General features: G+C 45.4%; 3 protein-coding genes across 6 annotated transcripts; 1 reads left to right on the forward strand and 2 right to left on the reverse strand.

Moving 5' to 3' along the window:
• The first annotated feature begins 9,107 nt into the window (after positions 1–9,107).
• On the forward strand, positions 9,108–15,017 carry LOC119355632 (O-fucosyltransferase 38-like). Of its 3 annotated transcripts, none has more exons than XM_037622459.1 (12): positions 9,108–9,326; positions 10,006–10,081; positions 10,861–10,928; positions 11,190–11,278; positions 11,359–11,536; positions 12,062–12,190; positions 12,316–12,449; positions 12,529–12,742; positions 12,821–13,005; positions 13,746–13,841; positions 13,945–14,089; positions 14,650–15,017. In XM_037622459.1, exons 1-11 carry the CDS (start codon positions 9,156–9,158, stop codon positions 14,069–14,071), a joined length of 1,467 nt encoding a protein of 488 aa, XP_037478356.1. In that variant the 5' UTR covers positions 9,108–9,155; the 3' UTR covers positions 14,072–14,089; positions 14,650–15,017. The 3 variants fall into 3 exon arrangements, with proteins under 3 accessions (XP_037478356.1, XP_037478357.1, XP_037478355.1); XM_037622460.1 differs by having other exon boundaries at positions 14,677–15,017; XM_037622458.1 differs by having other exon boundaries at positions 9,109–9,326; positions 14,668–15,017.
• On the reverse strand, positions 14,930–16,443 carry LOC119355633 (psbP domain-containing protein 4, chloroplastic-like). Of its 2 annotated transcripts, none has more exons than XM_037622461.1 (5): positions 16,044–16,443; positions 15,798–15,901; positions 15,601–15,709; positions 15,284–15,511; positions 14,930–15,198 (listed from the first exon to the last, which is right to left on the reverse strand). In XM_037622461.1, exons 1-5 carry the CDS (start codon positions 16,351–16,353, stop codon positions 15,134–15,136), a joined length of 816 nt encoding a protein of 271 aa, XP_037478358.1. In that variant the 5' UTR covers positions 16,354–16,443; the 3' UTR covers positions 14,930–15,133. The 2 variants fall into 2 exon arrangements, with proteins under 2 accessions (XP_037478358.1, XP_037478359.1); XM_037622462.1 differs by having other exon boundaries at positions 14,963–15,198; positions 15,798–15,905; positions 16,044–16,171.
• A 3,209-nt stretch (positions 16,444–19,652) lies between these two features.
• On the reverse strand, positions 19,653–22,891 carry LOC119359663 (probable cysteine desulfurase). The gene is made up of 4 exons (XM_037625779.1): positions 22,025–22,891; positions 20,897–21,098; positions 20,285–20,764; positions 19,653–20,189 (listed from the first exon to the last, which is right to left on the reverse strand). Exons 1-4 carry the CDS (start codon positions 22,810–22,812, stop codon positions 19,779–19,781), a joined length of 1,881 nt encoding a protein of 626 aa, XP_037481676.1. The 5' UTR covers positions 22,813–22,891; the 3' UTR covers positions 19,653–19,778.

Genomic DNA, 22,891 nt, shown 5'->3' on the forward strand with positions numbered 1-22,891 from the left:
TGAAATCGTGCACAAATTCCCACACTCAACATGATGTCTGGTCTAGATGCACAAAGGTAAAGCAAGGATCCAATCATGGAACGATATACCTTTTGATCCACCACTTTACCATTGGGATCTAAATCAAGTTGGCACTTGGTGGGCATTGGAGTGGAAGCCGTCTTGACGTCACTTAGCTTGAATCTCTTGAGCATGTCTTGAGTGTATTTGGATTGATTGATGAAGGTTCCTTCTCTTCTTTGCTTCACTTCGAACCCTAGAAAGAACTTCAACTCTCCCATGGAGGACATCTCGAACTTTGAGGTCATGAGAGCGGCAAATTCCTCATTGAAAGCTTTGTTAGGAGAACCAAAGATAATATCATCAACATATAATTGGCACACAAACAACTCCCCTTTGACCTTCTTAGTAAAAAGAGTGGGGTCGATTAGCCCAACTTCAAAACCACGGTCTTGTAACAACTCGGTAAGGTGGTCATACCATGCACGTGGGGCTTGTTTAAGGCCATAGAGCGCCTTATCGAGTTGATACACATGATCGGGAAAGTAGGGATCCTCGAACCCGGGGGGTTGCTTGAAGTAAACCAAATCATTAATGGGACCATTAAGAAAAGCACTCTTCACATCCATTTGTTGTAACTTAAAATTATGATGAGAAGCATATGCAATTAACAAGCGAATGGATTCAAGACGAGCAACGGGAGCAAAGGTTTCACCGTAGTCGATACACTCGACTTGGGAGTAGCCTTGTGCTACCAAACGAGCCTTGTTGCGAATGATAATCCCATGGGCATCTTGCTTGTTCTTGAATATCCACTTGGTTCCAATGACATTGTGGTTCCCCGTTGGCCTTGGCACCAATCTCCACACTTTGTTGCGCTCGAAGTTGTTGAGTTCTTCGTGCATGGCATTGAGCCAATCCGGATCTTTTAGCGCCTCATAGACCTTGTGGGGTTCCACACAAGAGACAAACGCGTGATGCTCACAATAATTTGCTAATTGTCTATGAGTGCTTACCCCCTTTCTTAAGCTTCCAAGCACATTCGTCATGAGATGATCCTTGGTGGAGAGCTTGGATGCAATCTTGGCGGCACGACGCTCTAATTCCTCCTCGGTGGTGAGTTGAGGAGCGGTTACTTGATCATCTTGAGCGCCGTCATGAACTTGTTCTTGATCTTGAACTTGCTCGGGGGAGAGAACTTGACCTTGGGCATCACTTGGTGTGTCAACACCGTCTTGAGTATGATCTTGCCCTTGGTCTTGTTCATGAGGTTGAGGGCCTTCACTTTGTTCTTCGAAAGCGTGTGGGCCTTGGGTTGGTGATGGCTCCACTTGAGTGGAGCATTGTCCTTCTCCTTCGGCCACAAGGGGTTCCTCAATGGGTAGGATAAAACCAACACCCATTCTTCTTATGGCTTGAGGAGGAATTTCATCACCTACATCACAAGTGCCACTTTGCTCCACTTGGGAGCCGTTATTCTCATCAAACTCCACGTTACACGTCTCCTCAATAAGTCCCGTGGATTTATTGAGGACACGGTAAGCATGAGAGTTTGTAGCATAACCAACAAATATGCCCTCATGAGCTCTGGCCTCAAATTTAGACAACCGAACACCTTTCTTGAGAATGAAACACTTACACCCGAACACCCGGAAGTACTTGAGGTTGGGCTTGTTACCGGTGAGTATCTCATATGGAGTCTTGTTCAAGCCCTTGCGGAGGTAGAGCCGATTGGATGCATGACACGCGGTGTTGATGGCTTCGCCCAAAAGTTGTACGGAGACTTGAACTCCGCCATCATGGTCCTTGCCGCATCCATCAACATCGGGTTCTTCCTTTCCGCAACACCGTTTTGTTGAGGGGTGTATGGTGCGGAATATTGATGCTTGATTCCCTCATCACTAAGAAATTCATCCAAGGTGTAGTTCTTGAACTCGGTGCCGTTGTCACTTCTTATTGTCAAGATATTTGCATTGTGTTGACGTTGTGCTTCATTTGCAAAGTCAATGACGGTTTGTTGGGTCTCGCTCTTCCTCTTGAAGAAATACACCCATGTGTACCTTGAGTAGTCATCCACAATCGTCAAGCAATACTTCCTACCTCCAAGACTACCGAAGGATGGAGGCCCAAAGAGATCCATGTGAAGGAGCTCCAAAGGCCTCTTTGAATAAATGATAGTCGTGGGAGGGTGAGCCTTCTCATGTAGCTTTCCTTCGATACAGGCACTGCAAGCACGATCTTTAGCAAAACTAACATTCGTTAGTCCACGGACATGGTCCCCCTTGAGGATACTTTGCAAAGATCTCATATTGACATGGGCTAAACGGCGATGCCAAAGCCATCCCACATCAACTTTAGCCATTAGGCATGTCGCGGTCTTAGTGGGTCGCTCCGAAAAGTTAATCACATATAGACCATTCTCGACATGCCCAACAAAGGCTACTTTAAGAGTCTTGCTCCACAAGAGGGCCACGGTATCAATATCAAAGAAAGTGGCAAAGCCCATGATTGCAAGTTGATGAACGGAAAGTAAATTGTATGCAAGGGACTCAACAAGCATGACCTTCTCGATCGTGAGATCATGAGAGATGACCACCTTGCCAAGTCCCAATACCTTAGAAGATGAGGCATCACCCCACTCGACATTGGTGGGCATAGATGGAACCTTGTGCACGTCCACCACCAAGTCCTTGCTTCTGGTCATATGATTTGTAGCTCCGCTATCAAGCAACCATGATCCACCACCGGAAGCAAACACCTACAAGAGATCAATGCTTGGTTTTAGATACCCATTTTGTAATGGGTCCTTTGATGTTAGTAACAAGGGTCTTAGGAACCCAAATAGACCATTCAATGTATTCATGAAGAGAACCAACAAATTTGGCATAAACATGCCCATCACTAGCACGACATAACACATACGAAGGATTAAAATTGCCGGCTTTGTTGGGAGGGGTGACATTGCCCTTGTTGACATTATTCTTCTTCTTCTCCTCGGGGGCACTCTCTCCCTCCCTCACAAAGGTTTGCATTAGAGGAGGAGGCCGTTTGGTCTTGTCATTCTTCTTCTTGTCCTTGGAGTCAGGGACGTACCCAACCCCTTCCTTGGCCACACCTCCCTTTTGGTTGGTCAAGAGATCATTGAGGTTCTTCTTGCCTTGTATGCAAGTCGCAAGACCTCTCTCAAGTTGCTCCTTCAACTTAGCATTTTCCTCAACAAGATGTATATGCTCACAACACGGGTTAGTAGCATTTGCATTATCAATTAAAACCATATGAGGAAAAGTTGCTTTCTCCTTAGTTAGCTTCACTTGGAGTTGATCATGAGACTCCTTGAGACTAGCGTGAATACCCTTCAAGGCCTTGTGGGCCTTGTCAAGTATATCAAACTCCTCTTTGAGTCTAGCAAGATCAACCCCGAGTTTGTCCTTCTCGGAATTTAGCACACGAGAAACAATGAGGGCATGATCATAATCTTTCTCTAACTTAGCATGATCTACGTTGTGTGACTCCTCAAGAGACAAACGAAGACCACGCTCTTCCTCAAGAGCATTGGAAAGATCCGAAATCTCATCGGCATAGTCATGACTATGTCCTTCCATCTTAGAGATGGTGTCTTCGTGAGCCTCGATCATGTCATTGGCCTCACCAAGTTGTTCCAAGAGAGCAATAAAGTGCTTCTTGGATTTTCCCTTGAGTTTGCCCATAAAGGCCTCAAACTCGTTAGCCTCCACATTAGCTCCCTCAAATTCATTAATGCTATCCGTTGGGGAAGAATGATTAATGATGGTAGTTTTGATGTTGGAGGTTACCTTGTTGGTGGCTTTAGCCATGAGGCACTTGGCGGTGATGCTCTCGTTGGGTGAGTCGAAGAGAGACACTCGTGACATTGTTGCAATGGCAACGGAGGCCATGGCAACCGACTCATCATCTTCATCATCGTCATCGTCCTCATTGTACTCTTCTTGCACAACCAAGGCCTTGGGATGAGTCTTCTTGGTGAAGTTGTTCTTGTTGGGGAACGACTTGGCCTTGTCCTTTCGGATGAGTTTGCCACCATTGTCTTCCCTCTTCTCATACGGGCATTCCGCAACGAAATGACTCACGTTGCCGCAATTGTAGCAAGTCCTTACACGTTGCTTGCCCCTTGTACCACTCGAGTTGTTTTTGCTAAAGTTTGGCCTTGAGTTTTTCTTGCTCCAAAATTGCCTTGAAGCAAGTGCCATGTGTTCATGATATGCATACTTCGTATCTTTGGGGTTGCTCTCCTCTTCTTCCTCTTCTTCGTCTTCCACTATGAGCTTGGCCTTCAATGCAAGGTTAGGCTTCTTTGCCCGTTGAGAACGGAGCACCGCATAGTCGGCAGTCTTGTCCAAAATGTTCATGGCCACAAACTCATCCAACACTTCGCTTGAGGTCAAAGTGTGGAAGTCCGGTCTTTGACGAATGACGGAGGACATGGCCTAGTGATAGGGCATCATTGCCTTGAGGAATTTGCGCTTGATCCAATTGTCATCCGTGTCCTTGCTCCCGTGATCTCGTAGTGAGACCGCGAGTTTGGTTACTCTCCGATAGAGCTCACGAGGTTCTTCATCTTCCTTCATTGCAAACTCATCGGCCTCATCTTGTACCACTTCATAGTTGGAGCGTTGAATGCTTGCGCTTCCCCGGTAGAGAGACACGACACAATGCCATGCATCTTTGGCCAAGGCGAAAGGACGAATATGAGGTAGGTCTTCGGGTGGAATAGCATCTTGAATGATGAAGAGAGCATTCTCATTGAATTGATTGTCCGCGGCTTCTCGAGGAGTGAAGTTGCTTGGATCATGTGGATAGAAACCTTCTTCAATGATTCTCCAAAGGTTAGTGTTCACATGATTTAAATGACGTTTAAAGCGGTAAACCCAAGAATCAAAATCCCCATTTTTCACAATCTTAGGGGGAGGACTGGCATGATTCAAATGAGTGGAAGGAACCGGTCCACCATAAACAAGTGGTGGTTGCACATGGGCAAAGATGCCGGTGCCATTCTTGCCACTAGAAGAAGGAGCCTTTTCACTACTAGCTTCCCCCTTGTCGGGGATAGCATCCGTCACCTTGTTGGCGGGATCACCCACTTTCAACGGTGCGGTGGATAGTTTAAGCCCCTCAAGAAATTTAGTAAACATGCTTTCGACTTCGGTCGTCATGGAGGTTTTCAATGTCTCCAAGGCCACATTGAACTCCTCACGAGAGACCGAAGTTCCCCCATCTCCCGTAGACGAGATCGGATTCACACCGGAGTGTTCCTCCACACCGTCTACAGTATCAACCATACTCTTTGGACAATAAAGTCCTTAATAAAGAGACGAGGCTCTGATACCAATTGAAAGGATCGATATGGTTGACTAGAGGGGGGGGGGTGAATAGGCAACTAACAATTTTTAGCTTTTCTTTAACAAGTTAAACTTTGCATCAAAATAGGTTGTCTAGAAATGCAACTAGGTGAGCAACCTATATGATGCAACGAGGATAGGTACACAAGCAAGCAAGAGATATGAAACAAGTAAGCTTGCTTAAATAAAGGCACGAGATAACCAAGAGTGGAGATGGTGGAGACGAGGATGTGTTGCCGAAGTTCCTTCCCTTTGAGAGGAAGTACGTCTCCGTTGGAGCGGTGTGGAGGCACAATGCTCCCCAAGAAGCCACTAGGGCCACCGTATTCTCCTCACGCCCTCACACAATGCGAGATGCCATGATTCCACTATTGGTGCTCTTGAAGGCGGCTACCGAACCTTTACAAACAAGGTTGGGGATCTCTCCACAACTTAATTGGAGGCTCCCAACAAAACCACGAAGCTTCACCACAATGAAATATGGCTCCGAGGTGACCTCAACCGTCTAGGGTGCTCAAACACCCAAGAGTAACAAAATCCACACAAGAAAGTATGGGGGAACCAAATATCCTTTGGTGGAAGTGTAGATCTAGGTCTCCTCCTTCAATCCCTAGCAAATCAACAAGTTTGAGTGGCTAGAGAGAGAGATCGGGCAAGAGAGCTTGAAGGGCATCAATGGTGGAGTGAGAGAGGTCAAAAGGTAGGAGTGGTAGGTGGGAGAAGCCCCCTTAAGTAGTCTCCCCACAATTCCAACCGTTACTGCGTTTTTGCACTGCAGCGGTACAACCGGTCCTCGTCCCAGTACAACCGGGACTCACAGTGTAACAGCAGAACCCTACCAAGCGGTACAACCGGACAGGTGGGCGGTAGTACCGACTAAGAAAGATAACCGGACTAACCGCCTGGCTACCGCACAACCACCGCATCAAAACAGGAGCTTGACCGGTACTTGGGCGGTGCCTGGCCGGAACAACCGCATGGCCTTGAGCTCTTGGGCGGCTAAGTTCTGAGCGGAAGAACCGCTCGGACCACCGGTGGTACCGGTCATCGTGGAACGACCGGACCAACCGGGCCACTACCGCCCAAGAACAGCATCAAACCAGAGGCAAGAACGGTACTTGAGCGGTACATGGATGGAACCACCGCCCTAGCTGTTGCAGAGCATGGTGGCGGTACAACCGCTCGAGCAAAAGCTGGTGAGCGACAAGACCCAGCGGTACAACCGCTGGGCAGAAACAGTGAGCAGGAAAGAGGGGAAGAGGCAAGGAAAACTCTTTCTCTCACACACACCTGAGGAAGGCAAAGAGAGGGTGAGAAAAGTGTACGTGAACTGATTCCCCAAGAGCTTCCTAATGAGGATTCCCTCTTGATAGTACGGGTACTCTACGACCAAAGAAAATAAAAACGTAGAGGACACGTCTTCGATCTTTTCCTTTGAGAGGTAATAGCAATCCGATGTAAGCCTAAGCATCAAGAACCTGAAACATATAGCACACGTTTAGACCATAAAGGGTTGTCATCATCATCCAAAACATAAAGTAGGGAAATGCCCTTTCAGCCCTTGCTAGGTAGCAACCTCCTCGAGTTAAACACGTTTTTGGTGAAGCTTCTCATGGCCTCGGGCTCCCAGTGGGACATCGATTGCGGCAACACCCATCGTGGCGGAGACGAGCTTCTGTGTCGGCTAGGCGAAGACGGCGATGCCATTCTTCCTAGGGAGGCCAAACTCCAAGTTGACCTATGAGTAACAGTGGTGTAACTCTTGCCCCCACTCATTGTGTTGCGCGACTAGCTCATACTTCTGGCAACTAAGTTTCTCTTGCTTGGTGGTGAGTTTGCATGCACATTGTTTCGAGTTGCTTCCCCTTGGGGCTCTTTTCAGCAATGGGTGAGGATGTCGAAGTTGGCTATCGTGTCGAAGTCGATCCGTGTCATAAATACCTCGCGCGCCAGATAGTAGCCTTCCTACCCCTCGCCAGTTTTCTAGACTAGAGCTGAGAACAGACGACGGGGAGTCGATCATTCCCACCAGGTGAGAGCTCTGACCTGTAGTGAACGAAGGGGATGATGTTGGAGCAACAACATGGCTCAAGTGAAGTTTGCGAGCACACAACTGTTGAAGTTGCCGTCTATAAAGTACAAGCCTTCGAAACACGAAAGTCTTGGCCCTCGTCAAATGGGGTGGCAAGGATCCAAGCCTCTGCCATCTTGAAGGTGAAGCAGAGGGCGTCAAGGGCGAGATCCCGATCTGATGTGAAGCCACCGACCTTGGTTGATAATGCCATCCCGATCCACTCAAAGGATTCGCGCCCACAACCCTACCCGGCTAAAATCGAAGCAAAATTCCATAAGGGAAGATCTACCCCGGTTGCGAGGATTTAGGGGTCAAAATCATACCAAATTCGAGTTTAGTTTTTTTCTCTCTCACCGCCACTTTTTTGGGAGCGATTGTATCTCGTCCACAGTGAGACACAATCACGCATCGTCTCAAGGACGACATAATGAGCCGACCCATAATCACATAGCATACACTAGTTAGTTGTTTTTTTGTTCAATTTTCTAAAATACATATATTCCAAAAAAATTAATGCACTTAATTTTGTTTAAATGTTCACCATCAATTTGAAAATGCTAACACAGTGTATTGTTTTGTTAGTGTATTTTTTTTATAAAAATGTTGATACCAATCAAATAATTGTTCTTGACATTTAAAAAATGTTCACGAGTTTCAAAAAATATACATGACATATTAAAAACATGTTATGCAGTGCAAAACATAATTTTTACCATTAAAAGATTCTACATTATATTTTAAAATACTCACAAATTTTAAAAAATATGTTTGTGACATTTAAAAAAATGTTTATACAATGTAAAAAATGTTCTCATAGTAATGTTCCAGCATGTGTTAGAAAAATGTTTAACATGTATTCCAAAAATGTTTGAAAATAAGTATATGTAAAAATGTTAAACATGTATACATTTTTTATATGCATATGAAAATTTATAATGTGTGTGAAAATGTGACATCAAAATACAGGGGCCCAGATCTGGAGTTCGATAGCGTGTCGGGGTGTTGCCCTGGCCTGACTCATTCGACGACAATGTGTTAGCCTTTGGTGAGTCACCTTGGAGGTCCGCAAAGCAGCATATCAACGATGAAGCCACGTCGAGCTCCGGTGAGAAAGTGATCCGTCATTTTTTCCCTTTGGTGATTGTTGTGGGGGTACCAGAGCAAGATGAGGGGCGTTGGTGTCAAGCTCAGAGAATTTCTTCGGTCTTGATTGTATTTCTCTTTCTTGGTTGGTGTTCCTTTATGCGACTAGCATTCTGCCATCTTTTCAGTTTTGTCAGGTTAGTGTCTACGTGGCTTGTACAATGATCTTTATGATATAAATGTGACACATATTACCATGTCAATTTTTTTAAAAAATATGATCATGTATTTGAAAAAGGTAAACATCTATTAAAAATGTTGCTGATGTATACAAACAATGCACAATGTGTACAAAAAAATTATATGTGTGTTGAAAGCAATAAAAAATCATAAGAAAAAACCAAAGCAAACCAGTGAAAGAAACAAAGAAACCAGAGAAAAACTCGAAGAAAAAATAAAAATAAAAACGAAAATAATATAAAAACTGAACGAAAAAACTCACGTAGTTGTAGCTACAGTATTGGGCCGTCCCACTAGAGCCGGAGCGCGGGGCTTGTGGGCTCCCTCCCCCTCTCTCCCAAAGCCGTGGGCTCTCTTTCCCTCTCTCCCCCAAAGCCCCGGCCATGGCGAGCCGCCGCGGAGCGCCTCCGCTGCCCCTCCGGCTCCGGCGGCTCCTACGGTCGCCGATCCCTCGCTGCGCTTGCTTCATAGTCGCATTGACGGTGCTCCTTGTCGTCCTCTCACTTCGCCAGATCGCCCGCGTCGACCTGCCCCGCCCGGACCTGCCCCACCAGGCCCGTTTCCTGATGCTTCCCCTTCACTTTTGTGTCTGTCAGTACTGTTTTCCCCGCACTAGTTTGCGCGTTAGGCTTCCGTTTTCGATGCGATGCAGGTCTTGTTTGCACAAATTTCTGTAGGTAATTTCATCTCATTTCTTGTGATGCGTCATGCTTTTGTGCAAAGTAGACCAGGATGAAGTGTTCAATTATTCTTCGTGTTGTTGAAACTAAAGGTTGGTCAAAACCAACTGCTGTAGTTAAGAGAAAGCAATGCTGTTGCTAGACAAACCATCTCGACATCCTGTGAGTGTTGAGCCAGCGAAACTTGAGGATGGTGTATGATTTAATTGTCATACAGTTAGATGCCTGTTTATTTTGACCCCCCCTTTTTTTTTAATGAAAAGCTCAAATACCTGGTATGAAGTGTATTTCTGCTGACTTTGAATACGTTATTAAGAAATATAGTGCTATTGTAATGCTCAGTATCCCCAAATAAATTTCTGTGTCTTGGATGTTTCTTGTATAACAACTTACCATACATATGCATTTGGAAATGAGAAGACCTAGCTTCTTAGAAATCCAAAATTACTTCATGTGCTGGCCAGCCATTTTCTTTAAATGAAACTAATATTGACTCAGTGTGTAGTCATGGTACGTTGTTGATTGCTGAACTGGAGTTGTAACTGATGTTCAGGTGCCGAATGAGCAGCTGTGGGGTTCTAATGCCTACGGTTATCATGCTTGTGTCACACCAACCCACAGATATATTGGTAAATTTCTTTCTTATGCAGCATTTTTTTTCAGAAACATATGGTGATTCCTACTTTGTTGACTAAGTTGGGTTGCTCTAATTGTTTGTAAATTGGTAAGTGTTTGTTGCTGGTGATATGAAGCTGGAATTTGGTGGAAACTAGTATCGTCAACCATGCTTGGTGGGGTTTTTCTGTCTACTAATGAAAGTATTACTTGACTATTTAGTCTCCAGTAGGTTTAAATGTGTTTTATTTCTAAAGGATGTCTTCTCAACAGTGCTACTGTTTTGTGAACGCCTCTCTTTTTGAGTAACTAGTGTCTAAATGAAGCAATCTAATGTATACGACTACAATGGTGATATGGCTTAATTAGGATTCTGCACTAGGAGTAAACTTTAGAGTAAACAGAAATATAGTGCTTTGTTCAGAGATCAGTTTTACATATATGCTCTCTATATGCTTTGTGGTCCTAATTTCTCCTTTAGTGTAACTACCTTTGATCTTCTTAGTTCTTATATGTAAATCAAACATCTAGGTGCAGATGTGCAGTATCTTACATTTGATAATAAGAATATGTGCTTTATGTGCAATAGGAGTGATACAACAATTATGGTATAGCTTATTCTTCTGGTCCTTATTTTAGGGTCAAATGTCCCTGAATCTGTATCCTTGTATTGTATCTATATTACTCTGCTGTAGAAACACTGTCATGCGAATTCAGTGCACATACATGTTTTCTTGGTAGGTTTCCCTCAATATTGTTTTGTTTAGTAACACCCTTTTTTTTGCATCACCAGCTCCAATAGAGTCGGACCACTATATGACTGTTAGAAGTAATGGAGGACTCAACCAAATGCGAACTGGAGTAAGTTCGTGCACCAAAACTTAGCTTCTAGCTCCATGGTTTATCCGACTCACACTTGCATACTTTTGCACTCCTGTAATAATAATTGCATGTATATATGCATTTTCTTCTTCTGAATATCCAGTTCTGCTTTTGTTGATGTATTTATCTATTTTATTATGTTATCTTCTTGATTATTATCATTAAATTAATATTTTTCTTGAGATTTGTTCAAGTACGGTCACCAAACTTTGTTTGAATTCTGTTATCTCCCCTCTGCAGATCTGTGATATGATTGCAGTAGCCCGCTTGGTGAATGCAACACTTGTTATTCCTCAGTTAGACAAGCGATCTTTTTGGCAAGATACCAGGTTTTGACTGTTGTATATTTGGTTGATTGTCCAATTTCATTCATGTTTATCTAAAATCCAATTCGCACCAATACATGCAGTACGTTTAAAGACATCTTCAATGAGCCTGGTTTTATTAAAGCTCTGGAAGGTGATGTCCATATCGTTAGTGACTTGCCTGAAAGTTTGCAATCTGCTCCAAGAGCTCGGAAGCACTTTACTTCATGGTCTGGTGCGAGCTATTACGAGGATGTGAAAGAACTTTGGAAGGATCACAAGGTAGTCTTCAATTCAGATACTCCATTAGCTACCTCAACGTACCGATTTAGTAGCTGTTTTCTTTTGTCATAAAAAAATAGCATCCTTTCTGTTCAATAAAACTAGACATTTTAGTGGACTATCATTTTGCTATTTTTTCTTTGTATCCTTCAAGATATTGAATGATGTGATCTGAAACTTTTGGTTTTGTTCTGGTATGGAGAGTTGAAAGTGCTACCACATTACTCTGTTATCAGTTATTGAAATTATTCTTTATGGAAAGCATCTTCATTAATGTTTCCAAGCAATATGACGTATAGAAAGATCGCCAATCTATTTTCTGTGCTTAGCAACATGGCTGTTCTTTGACATGGTGGTTGCATCAGACATTTTCAATTTGACACAAATTATTTGAGCAACACTTACATAAAAATATAGATTTTCAAAAAATTTGTCTGAATAATTTGATTTTTTTCCCTTCTGGATCTGGAGTGTGAAGCTCATTTATTTGAGTTCACCTGATCACTTCCGAATTATATTCTGCAGGTAGTTCACATCCCAAAATCTGATTCACGGCTTGCAAACAACGGTCTTCCGGTTGATATCCAGAGACTAAGATGCCGCTGTCTTTACCAAGCATTGCGTTTCTCAGATCCAATCGAGGACCTTGGAAAGGCATGAACATTCTCCTAGTAACTTAAATCTTTAACTATGATTGTGTTACAGTCTTCAGTTTGCACTTGGAGATTTATGACACTCTGTAAACTAGGTTCTGAGCCAACATAACACTTGCACAACAGAAGCTTGTGGAGCGTCTAAAATCACGTGGAAAGTTTATTGCTCTTCATCTACGATATGAAAAAGATATGCTAGCATTCACGGGCTGCACTTATGGTCTGAGTAAATCCGAAGCGGACGAATTGAGAATCATGAGGTATTATCAATCAACACAAATATGTGCAGTTTTATTTCTACATGCAAATTATATTAACTGGCTTCATGTATCTCAACAGAGAGAAAACAAGCCATTGGAAACTGAAGGACATAAACTCAACTGAACAGAGATCTGGAGGTAATTGTCCATTGACTCCACACGAGGTGGGGATGTTTCTACGTGCGATGGGATATACCAAGTCCACTTGGATCTACATTGCAGCTGGTGAAATTTATGGTGGTGATAAGTATATATCAAAATTGAGATCGTATTTTCCAAACTTGGTTAGCAAGGTTGTTAGCAGTGTTACTTCTTTTATTGATTAGCTCCACCATCCTTCACTATTCTACTAAACTAATATACTTCTGCAGGAAGTGCTGGCAACAAAAGAAGAGCTTCAGAAGTTTAAGAATCATGCTTCTCAAGTTGCAGCACTTGACTACATTATTTCAGTGGAAAGTGATGTGTTTATTCCATCACACTCCGGCAATATGGCAAGAGCTGTTGAGGGCCATCGTAGATTTCTGGGTCATCGCAAGACTTTGACTCCTGATAGGTAAACATATTTTGCTATTTAAGGTGTTACTATTTTTTCGTTTCCCCCTATAGTTTCCCTCAAAACAAGACTTTATGTAATAAGATAGTAACCACTTCAAAATTATTTCGAAGGTCTTGTATGTCATACAAGAGTGCTTATTTAAAAATTAGAACACCTGATGGGCTGCGCACGTGTGTTTTGTGTGTGGGTGTTGTGGCATCTAAGAGCAGCTGGCTGTTAGATGGACCCAGTTTAGTGCAGGAGTATCTCAGGGTGTGTAGGAGTCCAAGTAAAGTCTTCAGTAGGTTGTGTTAAAGTCAGTTTCGAATAGCTCTATAAAGGAGCAATCTTGTAATAGTTTCCAGCCGCCACCAAATGGTGCATTGCCTGCTTTCCTTACGAAGGGGGTTAATGTTCACTGAACAGTATTCCAGCTTGCGGCAGCTGGAAATAATAAGATTCCTCCTTTATAGAGCTATTCCAAACTGACTTGAACAAAACCGATGTACGACTCTTTACTTCTAATAGGACTCTTACACACCCTGGATACACCCGCATAAACTGGACCCATCTAACAGCCAGCTGGATTCTCTTAGATGCCACAACAGGGTGTGTGTACCTGCGCATGTGAAGTTATGCATCCTTAGTGGACCTATGTTCTATTACTCACAAATAATACTCCTAATGTTTGATGTCTATGAATCTTGACCGAGTGGATGGGTGCATGTGGACTAAGTCCTGTTGCATTTAATCTTCAGGAGAGGATTAGTGGAACTCTTTGGCTTGCTTGAAAAAGGAGAACTTATGGAAGGTCCTAAGCTGTCCTCACTTGTTACTAAAATGCATAAATACAGGTGATTTGATTTTATTGAATATATGAAAATGTTAAATATCACATGCACATTACTTCTGCTCCATACTTCATGGATTGTACTGAGTTTGCATCTCTGATTTCAGGCAAGGCGCCCCAAGGAAGAGATATGCGTCCTTGCCTGGGAGCAAGGGCAGAGCACGTCTTAGGACAGAGGAATCCTTTTACGAAAACCCATTCCCAGAGTGCATCTGCCTGACTGGGAAGCATTGATGTGATGATGGTGTAAAGGTATGCCACTATCCTCTAGCAGCATTATACTAGACTCGTTAGTTTGGAGGTAACTTACTTTTGAATCAAAAGTAGTTTAAATCATATAAATGAGTCATTTGCTAATAGTTATTTTGTCTCTTCAATCTTCTGACAACTACATGAAAAATATGTGTTGTATGAAGACCTAAGTACAGCAAAAGTTAACCACTTTAGAGCAATTTTTAAGATATTGGGAGGAGAGTCCCCTTCCTACCCTAGAGTTAACTTTTTGTTCTAGCTTGCCTGTGAATATTGATTTAATCATAATGCTTTCAACAACTCTAGCTTAATGCTGGTTCTTCTATGATTATGATTGAGATATTCCTTTTAGGTTACCCATGAGGTTATTATGCATATACCATTTTTTAAATGTTTTATAGTTACTGCTCTTATATCATGCTCTAGCCGTTTGTATATCATGCTGTAGCCATTTGTATTGCTGCATTTCATCAAACCCTAGCAAGTTAGCATATCTTAGAATTATTTGAATGAACTTTGAACTGTTCTTATTTGCACTACATGCTGTCACATATACTCAGCTGCTCAGCCTATATTAGGTGTTTCAGTTCGGCCACTGGAGCTCTAGTGACGCATTGAAAGTTGAAATCACACTCATACTTCATGATGCCTTCACACAAGTCAGGCAAGGGCGTCATTCTTTCGCTGATCTAGATCTAAGAACCCTATATGGAGGCCGGCAAGTGTAGTGAAACAACTCTACATGTATCAGTCTATCAGTTCACTGCCAGTCATGGATTAGACATGTAGGCTACAGCCAAGGAAACTTCAAACATGCATTTATGCATTCAGGCCTGGAAGTTGTTATATGCGCCCTGAAGGCGCCTTTAGGTCTGAATTCTATCTGTAACTAGAAGAGGAAGCTTACATACAATGTTCAATTTCTTCAGCTAGATAATCATCGTTACAAATGATGTGTACTTACCCTCCCTTTACATAACGGCATCCCTCATCTTCTCTAATAATAAAACAGATTACGTGATGAACGAACCCAATGGAACCACCCTAGACTACGCGGAATGATTCTGCTATTTGCTTCAGATCCTTGTAATGCCTTTTCCATTGTAGCCCTGCAAAAATACATAATTCCTTTCCAAGATGAGAAAAGTGACCATAGAAATCAGCACCATATAGTGATAAGGACAGTTATTTCACCGTTTGCAGTGACGCTGAACAGGTAGAGCCTATTCCCAGCAGCCGTAGCTGTGATGAAGATATGGGGTGGTTCCAGCTCGAACTGGTAGTAAGTTCTTCCGGAATACTCTGCTGTGGCTGTGGACAAAACCTTCCCTTCCACATTCTCGCCGATGACCTCCGGTCCAAAGGCGTTGATCACCTTCTCCGGCGTGCCGATCTTCTCGATCGTTGCATCGTCAAGGTCATCTTGGCAGTTTCAGCATGATAGTCAGTACCATGAGACAGTTACCACGCTACAAAATATGCCAGGAAAGAACAGTTTGTTCAGGGCTCACCTGCAAACCTACGAGTGGGCGCTACGATGACAGATAGTCGGCCCTCCTTGGGGTTTCCGAACCGCAGGTCGATCTCTGTGCCACCGAGATCAGCAATCGACACTGGTGTCTAAATCAGAACACATCTTTTGGATCAGAAAGTGTGTGACTGACTATGTTTTGAAAGCTAAATTTCTGCCAGTAGCTCCAGTTCTCACCTCTTCCCAGCCATCAGGAACTTTGAAGCTGTACGGGATGATCGGGCTCCAGCCGACTCCGTGGCCACCAGACTTTTCATCCGGCCTGCGGTATGTTTTCCAACCTATCTGAACAAATTACATCCTTACGACATGCACCATGAGAATATGAAAGGCGTATCTGAAGTCTGATCTGCTCTAAGTTGAACTACCAAGAACATATCACATGGAATTAACAGATGAAGATGGCAGCAAGTAAGAACCAACCATTCTGATCAGGGCCAGAGAGCCCAGGGATCCTCCCTGCCAGCGGGCCCTGCTTGGCCGCCGCCAGGCCATCGCCTGCAAAACCAAGCACCGAAACTCCACAAGCTGCTGCTGCAGAGGCCAGTGCATTTCTCCTCCCTACCAAGGCCACCATCACCCCCTCTCTCTCTTCCTCCTCATGCGATCCTGACAGGGTGGGCCCACCGCTGCACCTCACAACCGCAGGCGCCCTCCCCTTGGTAGGGTGAACCTGCTTTGTAAGGAACAGAGAGGAGGAGGAGCTTGGCAAGAAGAGGGCCAAGCTGCTCATCTCTGCTAGCTAGAAGTCTTCCTTCTGTGTGATTCGGCTCTGCCTGTTGTTCTTGGGAACTGCTGCTTCTGGTTTTGCCCGGAGAGAATTATCTCTCTTTTGTTCGGTTCATCTTCATCATACATACTCCGCGGGCTGCTGTGGGCCGCAGGGGATGAGTGGCCAGGAGGGTTTGAGGGTTGAGACCAAACATCTCACCTTTGCCCTGTTTGTTTTCTGCCGTGCCTGGCTCGAATGGAAAATCATTTCTTTTTTGCTTTTGGCTTTGGCTTTGCACATAAAATCTGAGTAAATAAGAGAATCTACAGCCGGAAATCTGGGCGACTGACCGGCCAGTCCTCAAATTGGGTCTTCCACATCCGTGTATCTCATATCCGATCCTCTATATCCATACTAAACCATGCAACGTGGATAAAACTATGTAGATCATGAAATGGGACATAAAATCAGACATAGAAATGCATAATCCGTTCACCAAAAGATCACCACCGGATCTTTAAAAGACCGCCAAAGTTTACATAATGCACATAAACGACGGCCAAGTTTAAACTACATCTAAAAACTTGAAATTAAATTTCCTAGTCAAAAAAAAAACTTGAAATTAAAGTGGAGAAGACGGATCTTCACCACTTCCTTGCTGGCCCTTTCCTCTTCTGGTCGAGAGGTAGCTGTAGGCGCCGACGGCCGGTGGAGGATCGTCTGAGTCGTCGGAGGAGGCGCCGTGGTCGTCGCCGTTGTCGAAGGAGTCGGAGAGGACGATGAGCCCTTTGAGCCACTGGACTACCATGTCTTGCTACCGCTTGAGCTTCGCCACCCAAGCCGCTGCCTCCGCCGCCTCGCGCTCCGACTGCTCAATGGCAAGCCAGAGCGCCTTTGCGTTCTTCCGGCGGAGCCGCTGAGCGTTTGTCTCCGCCGTCGTAAGCGACCGGCGGTAGACCCAAGCGAGAAGCGCTCGTTCTCGTCGGGCTCCGCCGGCAACCCACGGCGACGGTGCATGAATTGCTCTGTCGCGTCCCTCTCCCTTGCATGCTGCCTCTCACGGCGGGCAGCGGGTGCCTCTGATTCCAGCGTGCGCGTCCGAGCGGACGGGACGGGCATAAGCACCCACCGCCGCCCTTGCGGAGCAGCAGCCGACGTGACAGGGGACTGCAGTGGGGACTGCAGTGCAGACTGCCCAACCCTCGCAGAGCTGCGCGCGGGCTGGGATAGCCCAGCTCCAGCGTCCGCACCGCGCCGGCGGGGGAGAGGCGAGGCGGCAGATCTGAAAATGCCCCCTGTGTCCACCTTTGACCTCGTGAAGGCAATGCTAAGGGCTAACTCCTCGTCGACGTCGAGGTCGGAGTCGGAGCGGCTGCCAGCGCTCGACATGGTTGTCGGAGTTGTCGGAGTGGATCAGAATCAGAGAAATCAAAGTAGGTGGAGAAGAAGAGACAAAGCGAGAGCGGAGTGAACTGAGCTATGGTTTTCGGGTTGGGGTGGATTGGTGGTTTTTGTGGGGACGGAGTGGGATCGGGGTGGGCTGAGCTAACATGGCGGACAGGCCCATACTGTCAATATCGGCCCTATATTTGGGTGGGATATGAGAGGCGCCGGACAGTCAAGCGTTTGAAGCCGGTTTAAGGCGCCCACTTGGGTCAGTTTTTTTGGCCGGCCAATGACTGTGCCATCCGTCCAGGTGTTTGAGATGAGTTGGGATGCCTGGCTATAGATGCTCTAATGAAACGAACAATTATCAACAGAGCAGGATGTGCCGTGCTTCCTTGAGGCAACTTCCCATCAGCATTGTCAGTCAAAAACAACTTTTTTCTGAATATATGGTAGATCAGAAAATGAACCACACGCCAAGAGCCCAAGAAAAAGAACATTCTGGCAGTTGCAGGAACATGCCACGACGGTCACACGCATGCTAATTAATCAATTAATTTCTCTGGAAGAATACAGGTACTGTGCAGCGCAATCCACATGCCATATCTTGCTGACAGGTGACATGGCGACGTCCTAGCTACACGTTCTTCCCCGATTCACCAGTCGTATATACGCCGTACGTCGCCGCGTAGACCGGCTGGATTTGAAAATCTTCGTTTGCAAACTAAAAGACCTGTTTACTTGTCGGTATGCCAATGATTTAGTTTATCTTAGTACTACTTGCGCTATCACTAGTCATATGTGCTGATTTTGCGCGTCCCTCCTTTGTTTTATCAAGAATGGTATCCACTTCCGACTTCTCCAGAATCTTTGTACGTGCGTGCATGCGTGCGTATGCCTCTATGACCAACGTGCACCCGGCTGGAATTCCTCAATTCCTCCAGGAATAGGAACGCGGGATGCCGGCCAGAGGGTCGCGGTCTTCACAAATTCCCTCGCGACTGTTCCTGGGGTTCAGATTGATCAGCGCGACAGCGAAATCTGCAAGGACGCGAAGAAAAACGGGGTTGGCACCGCCGTACCGCATGCGATCACTATCGCATCCCTTGAACGTTTTGCCGGAAAAACCTCACATTCTGTCATCCTGTACCCGCAGCACGGTCGCATTCATAATTCATATCGCATTTGCCTGGCAGAGGAGTGTGCAGACAGCGTCCGCCACAGTGCCGTTCCGGCTAACCAATGAACGTAAGCTGTCAGAGATGATGCTCCGTTGCTACATGCCTGCTACAGTACATCCCTTTCGCTGTATGCACCGGGATTTATTCTTTGGATGCGCCGTTTCAGGTCCATTCCGGCAAGGAGAGCGCAATTAATTTGTTCGTGTCGCTGTTCAGTTGGCTCTGAATGATCACATGAATCAATGTGCATGCTTATCTATCAATGTACTATCATGCTTGACCATTCGGAAAATCGACCGGCCATCGCGCCGGCGGTGCCTATGCAAAATCAAATTTCGATAGCCTTCGAGCATGAAGTGCGAATTCTTAGGTCGCGATCATTGCACACTGGTAATTAATCGAGCTGCCAGTTGGCACAACTATCATTATTGGTCCAGAGTCTGGAAGCAAAACAGTTAAATCAGCTGGTACAACAGAGTGTAGATTGAGGACATCATTTACTATGTGCAATGTAGTTAGCCGAAATTATGTTGCCCCGCAAAATGGTAAAATGGTACTACGTCGTAAGAAAGAAAATCTCGAGTTACCGTGTGAAACACACCAAAACATAGCCTTTTACTTCTCTTATAAAAACAAAAAAAATATGGCCTTTTTTAGTTTTACAATGAGAAATAAATAGACCAGCACATACAAAATTGTTCTGATATAGAAAACAACATTTCCATACATTGTCATCCATCTTATTTACACATTTATTTTCTAGTGTGTTAAAAGGGCAGCTTATCACCGCAACTCGGGCTAATGCTCGGATATCAAGAACAAACTAACAGTGGTAACTGGCGAGATGCTCTACCAAAGTTACATTATGTATCTATAGTTCTATATATGGAAAAGAACTAAGGCAGGGTCTACCCCTTTTGGAATGCTGGCAATCTGATTACTAATGTCCGGCATGGATAGTGCAATTTTCTTGGCACTCTCCAAGTAGCTTTGGAACTTCTTATGATTGACCTCAGGCTTGTCCATCTTATCTGCAAGCTTTGGCTGTTCATTTTCGTGCTTCAATGGTTCTATGCCAAGAGACAATTCCTCCCTCATGAGCTGGTACTTGACTGCCTGTTTCCGAAAGGTCCAGTTGCCAGTGATCCAGTCGAATTTGTACAAAGAGAGGAAGCGGTGTCCATATGTCGCTATGAACTCGATGGCTGAAAGTATGAATTTAAACTCCTCCGTGGAGAGGTAGTAACTAAAGCTCAACCTGGTCCATCCTGGCTTCAGTCCACTGTAACCCTGAAATTTTTGTGATGGCAAATAGTAACATTAGTACCTTGTACTAAAACAAGCAAGCTGGCTGTTTTGACCATTCATTCTAAAGTTTGTGGTACCTCAAGGACAGCAGACCGAATGCGAAGTGAGAGCTCGTCGTCGACATCAAGCAAGATGTGACCATAGGGACCTGCACAAGCACAACCTCCCCTCGCCTGGATGCCAAAAAGATCGTTCAAAAGCCTAGTCACAAAACGACCGTGGAGGGGTAGTTGCTTGCGTCTCATCATCTCCAATGGTTTATCGCAGCCAGGCTCACCAAAATCATCAAATGGCTTCTTTGTCATGATCACTGATGGGTAGATTAGGAATGAGAAGATTGGTAGACGATGGGCACTTGTGTTGCCTAGCACCCTAACATTTGGATTATGGGCAAGCCTTTTCATTGCCACCTCTGAGAACACTCGCTCACGAAGGTCCATCGTGTCATAACCAACATACTCCTTCACCCAAAATGCAAGTGATGCACGGATCTTTTGTAATATCGGCGGTGTGCCAGCATCCTCCCGCTCCTCGATATCATCGTAGTACAATGTATCCTGCACATATCATACCATTAGTTATTTATATTATTAATTATAGCAATACCACGAACTATATATGGTACACAACACAAATACCGCACATATCACACGAAGTACTTGACACTGATACTTAATTTGTTTGCTCACCTCCTCATTGAAGCCATTGACATAGGCCACTGTGCCACCTCCGCACGTCGAGGGAGGCTGAGAATTGAGCCTATACAGTGATTTGTTCATCAAAAGGATGCCCGGCGTGCCAGGCCCCCCAACAAATTTGTGAGGGCTCAAGAAAACGGCGTCGTACCCATCGACTTCACCAGACTTCATATCAATCTTGACATAGGGTCCACTGCACAAAGGAGGATAGTAATTTAAGTTTCTGGACGTAGTTTGTTGGTTAACACATAAAATAGTAGAAATTAAATGAAGCACCAGTTGGAATGCCGACAAGTTAGAAATTCAACATGGTAAGACAATAGGATATGTAATGTTTCCAAAGGGTCTGTAAAGTCAAAATATTTTGTTGTCATGGTGCTCTATTGTAATTATTAACTAGGCTTTTTACCAGCTAATTTCCACCTCTGGTACTAAAAAACAATCAGCTTGCTTCAACACGCAAGCAACATTGACCATGTAGTCACAGTTGATCTTGCATTTGCCAAGTATATAAATCAGCACATAACATAAGTCAATGTGAGATCATGTTTGAACTAGTGTTTGGATCAGTTCTGGTGCTATCGTGTGCGTGTCGTGCCCATTATTTTAATGCAAAGGAGTAGAAAAAAGTAGCTATAGTGCTGACAAGGCAAGTGTGACCAACGTTCAAGAAATCCTGTAGGTCATTGATCGTTACATCAGCTGTTTTTTTAGTTGTTTATTTTCTTGTTATGTATGCATGCAGAAACAAACAGCAATTTTGAATTAAAGAAAGTAGGACTTCCTTAGAAAAACGGCGGTAATTTCTTCTGCGGTTATCTTTGAATTTTTTTATTTTAAGATTCCGGAGTAGGTTCGACAATAACAACACATGAACTATGTAGTTTCGAAAGAAGTATATATGAATTTTATAGAAAATATTTATCCAGTCTATGTAGGAGCATAAAAGAACATATAGTATACTAACATTTTGTAAGAGCTTAATTAGAACAACTATGGTTGTTAGCTTAGTCATAAGAGAGAATGGAAATCAGATTGTCAAATCCATGCAGGTCACATGCGATCCACGAAGAGGAGTGCTAAGGAAGCAAGTATCAATGTATCACAGGTGTCACTCACCTCGCGGCGAAGTCGAAGCACGCAAACGCGCCGTGGTGGTGCAGAACGCGGGCGATCTCGCGCGTGTCCGTCATGACGCCGGTGACGTTGCTGCACGCCGAGAAGGACCCCAGCATCGGCCGGTCCGCGTACTCCGGCGACCCGAGCGCGCGGCGGAGCGCGGCCACGTCGACGAGCCCGTCAGCGTCGACGCCGATTTCGACCACCTCCGCCAGGCTCCGGCGCCACGACAGAAGGTTGGAGTGGTGCTCGTACGGCCCGACGAAGACCACCCAGCGCTCCTCGGCGCGCAGCTGCGCCGAGAGCCGGTCGCGCATCTCGACGGACGGCAGCGCCACGCCGATGACCTCCTGCAGGCGCTTGATGGCCGCCGTGGTGCCGGCGCCGCAGAAGAGCAGCGCGTCGCCGGGGCCGGCGCCCATGCAGCGCTTGATGTAGCGCGCCGCCTTGTGCACCAGCCGCGTCGTCTTGCTCCCGACGTGGCTGTCCTCCGTGTGCGTGTTCCCGTAGAACGGGAGGACCTCCTTCACGAGGTAGTCCTCGATGTAGCTCAGGCTCCGGCCCGACGCCGTCTGGTCGGCGTAGGTCAGCGCGCGGCGCCCGAACGGCGTGTCGAACTCGACGTCCTTGCCGATGAGCTGCGACCGGAGCCACTCCACCTTGTCGTCCGCCGCCGCCGCGCCCTTCTCCGACTTGGCCGTGACGCCGAGGAGGCTCAGCAGGGTGGCGCTCATGGCGCCCTCCACCGCGTGATCCATGGACGCCGCAGCTTTCGGCAGAGACGGCATTGAGTCTCCCTAGCAGGCTAGCGGAGTTGGCGATGGAGCGATGGTATTAGTGGCAAATGGCGATGGGCAAGATCTTCTC

This window comes from Triticum dicoccoides, chromosome 2A (genome assembly GCF_002162155.2).
Source record: "Triticum dicoccoides isolate Atlit2015 ecotype Zavitan chromosome 2A, WEW_v2.0, whole genome shotgun sequence".
NCBI classification, from domain to species: domain Eukaryota; kingdom Viridiplantae; phylum Streptophyta; class Magnoliopsida; order Poales; family Poaceae; genus Triticum; species Triticum dicoccoides.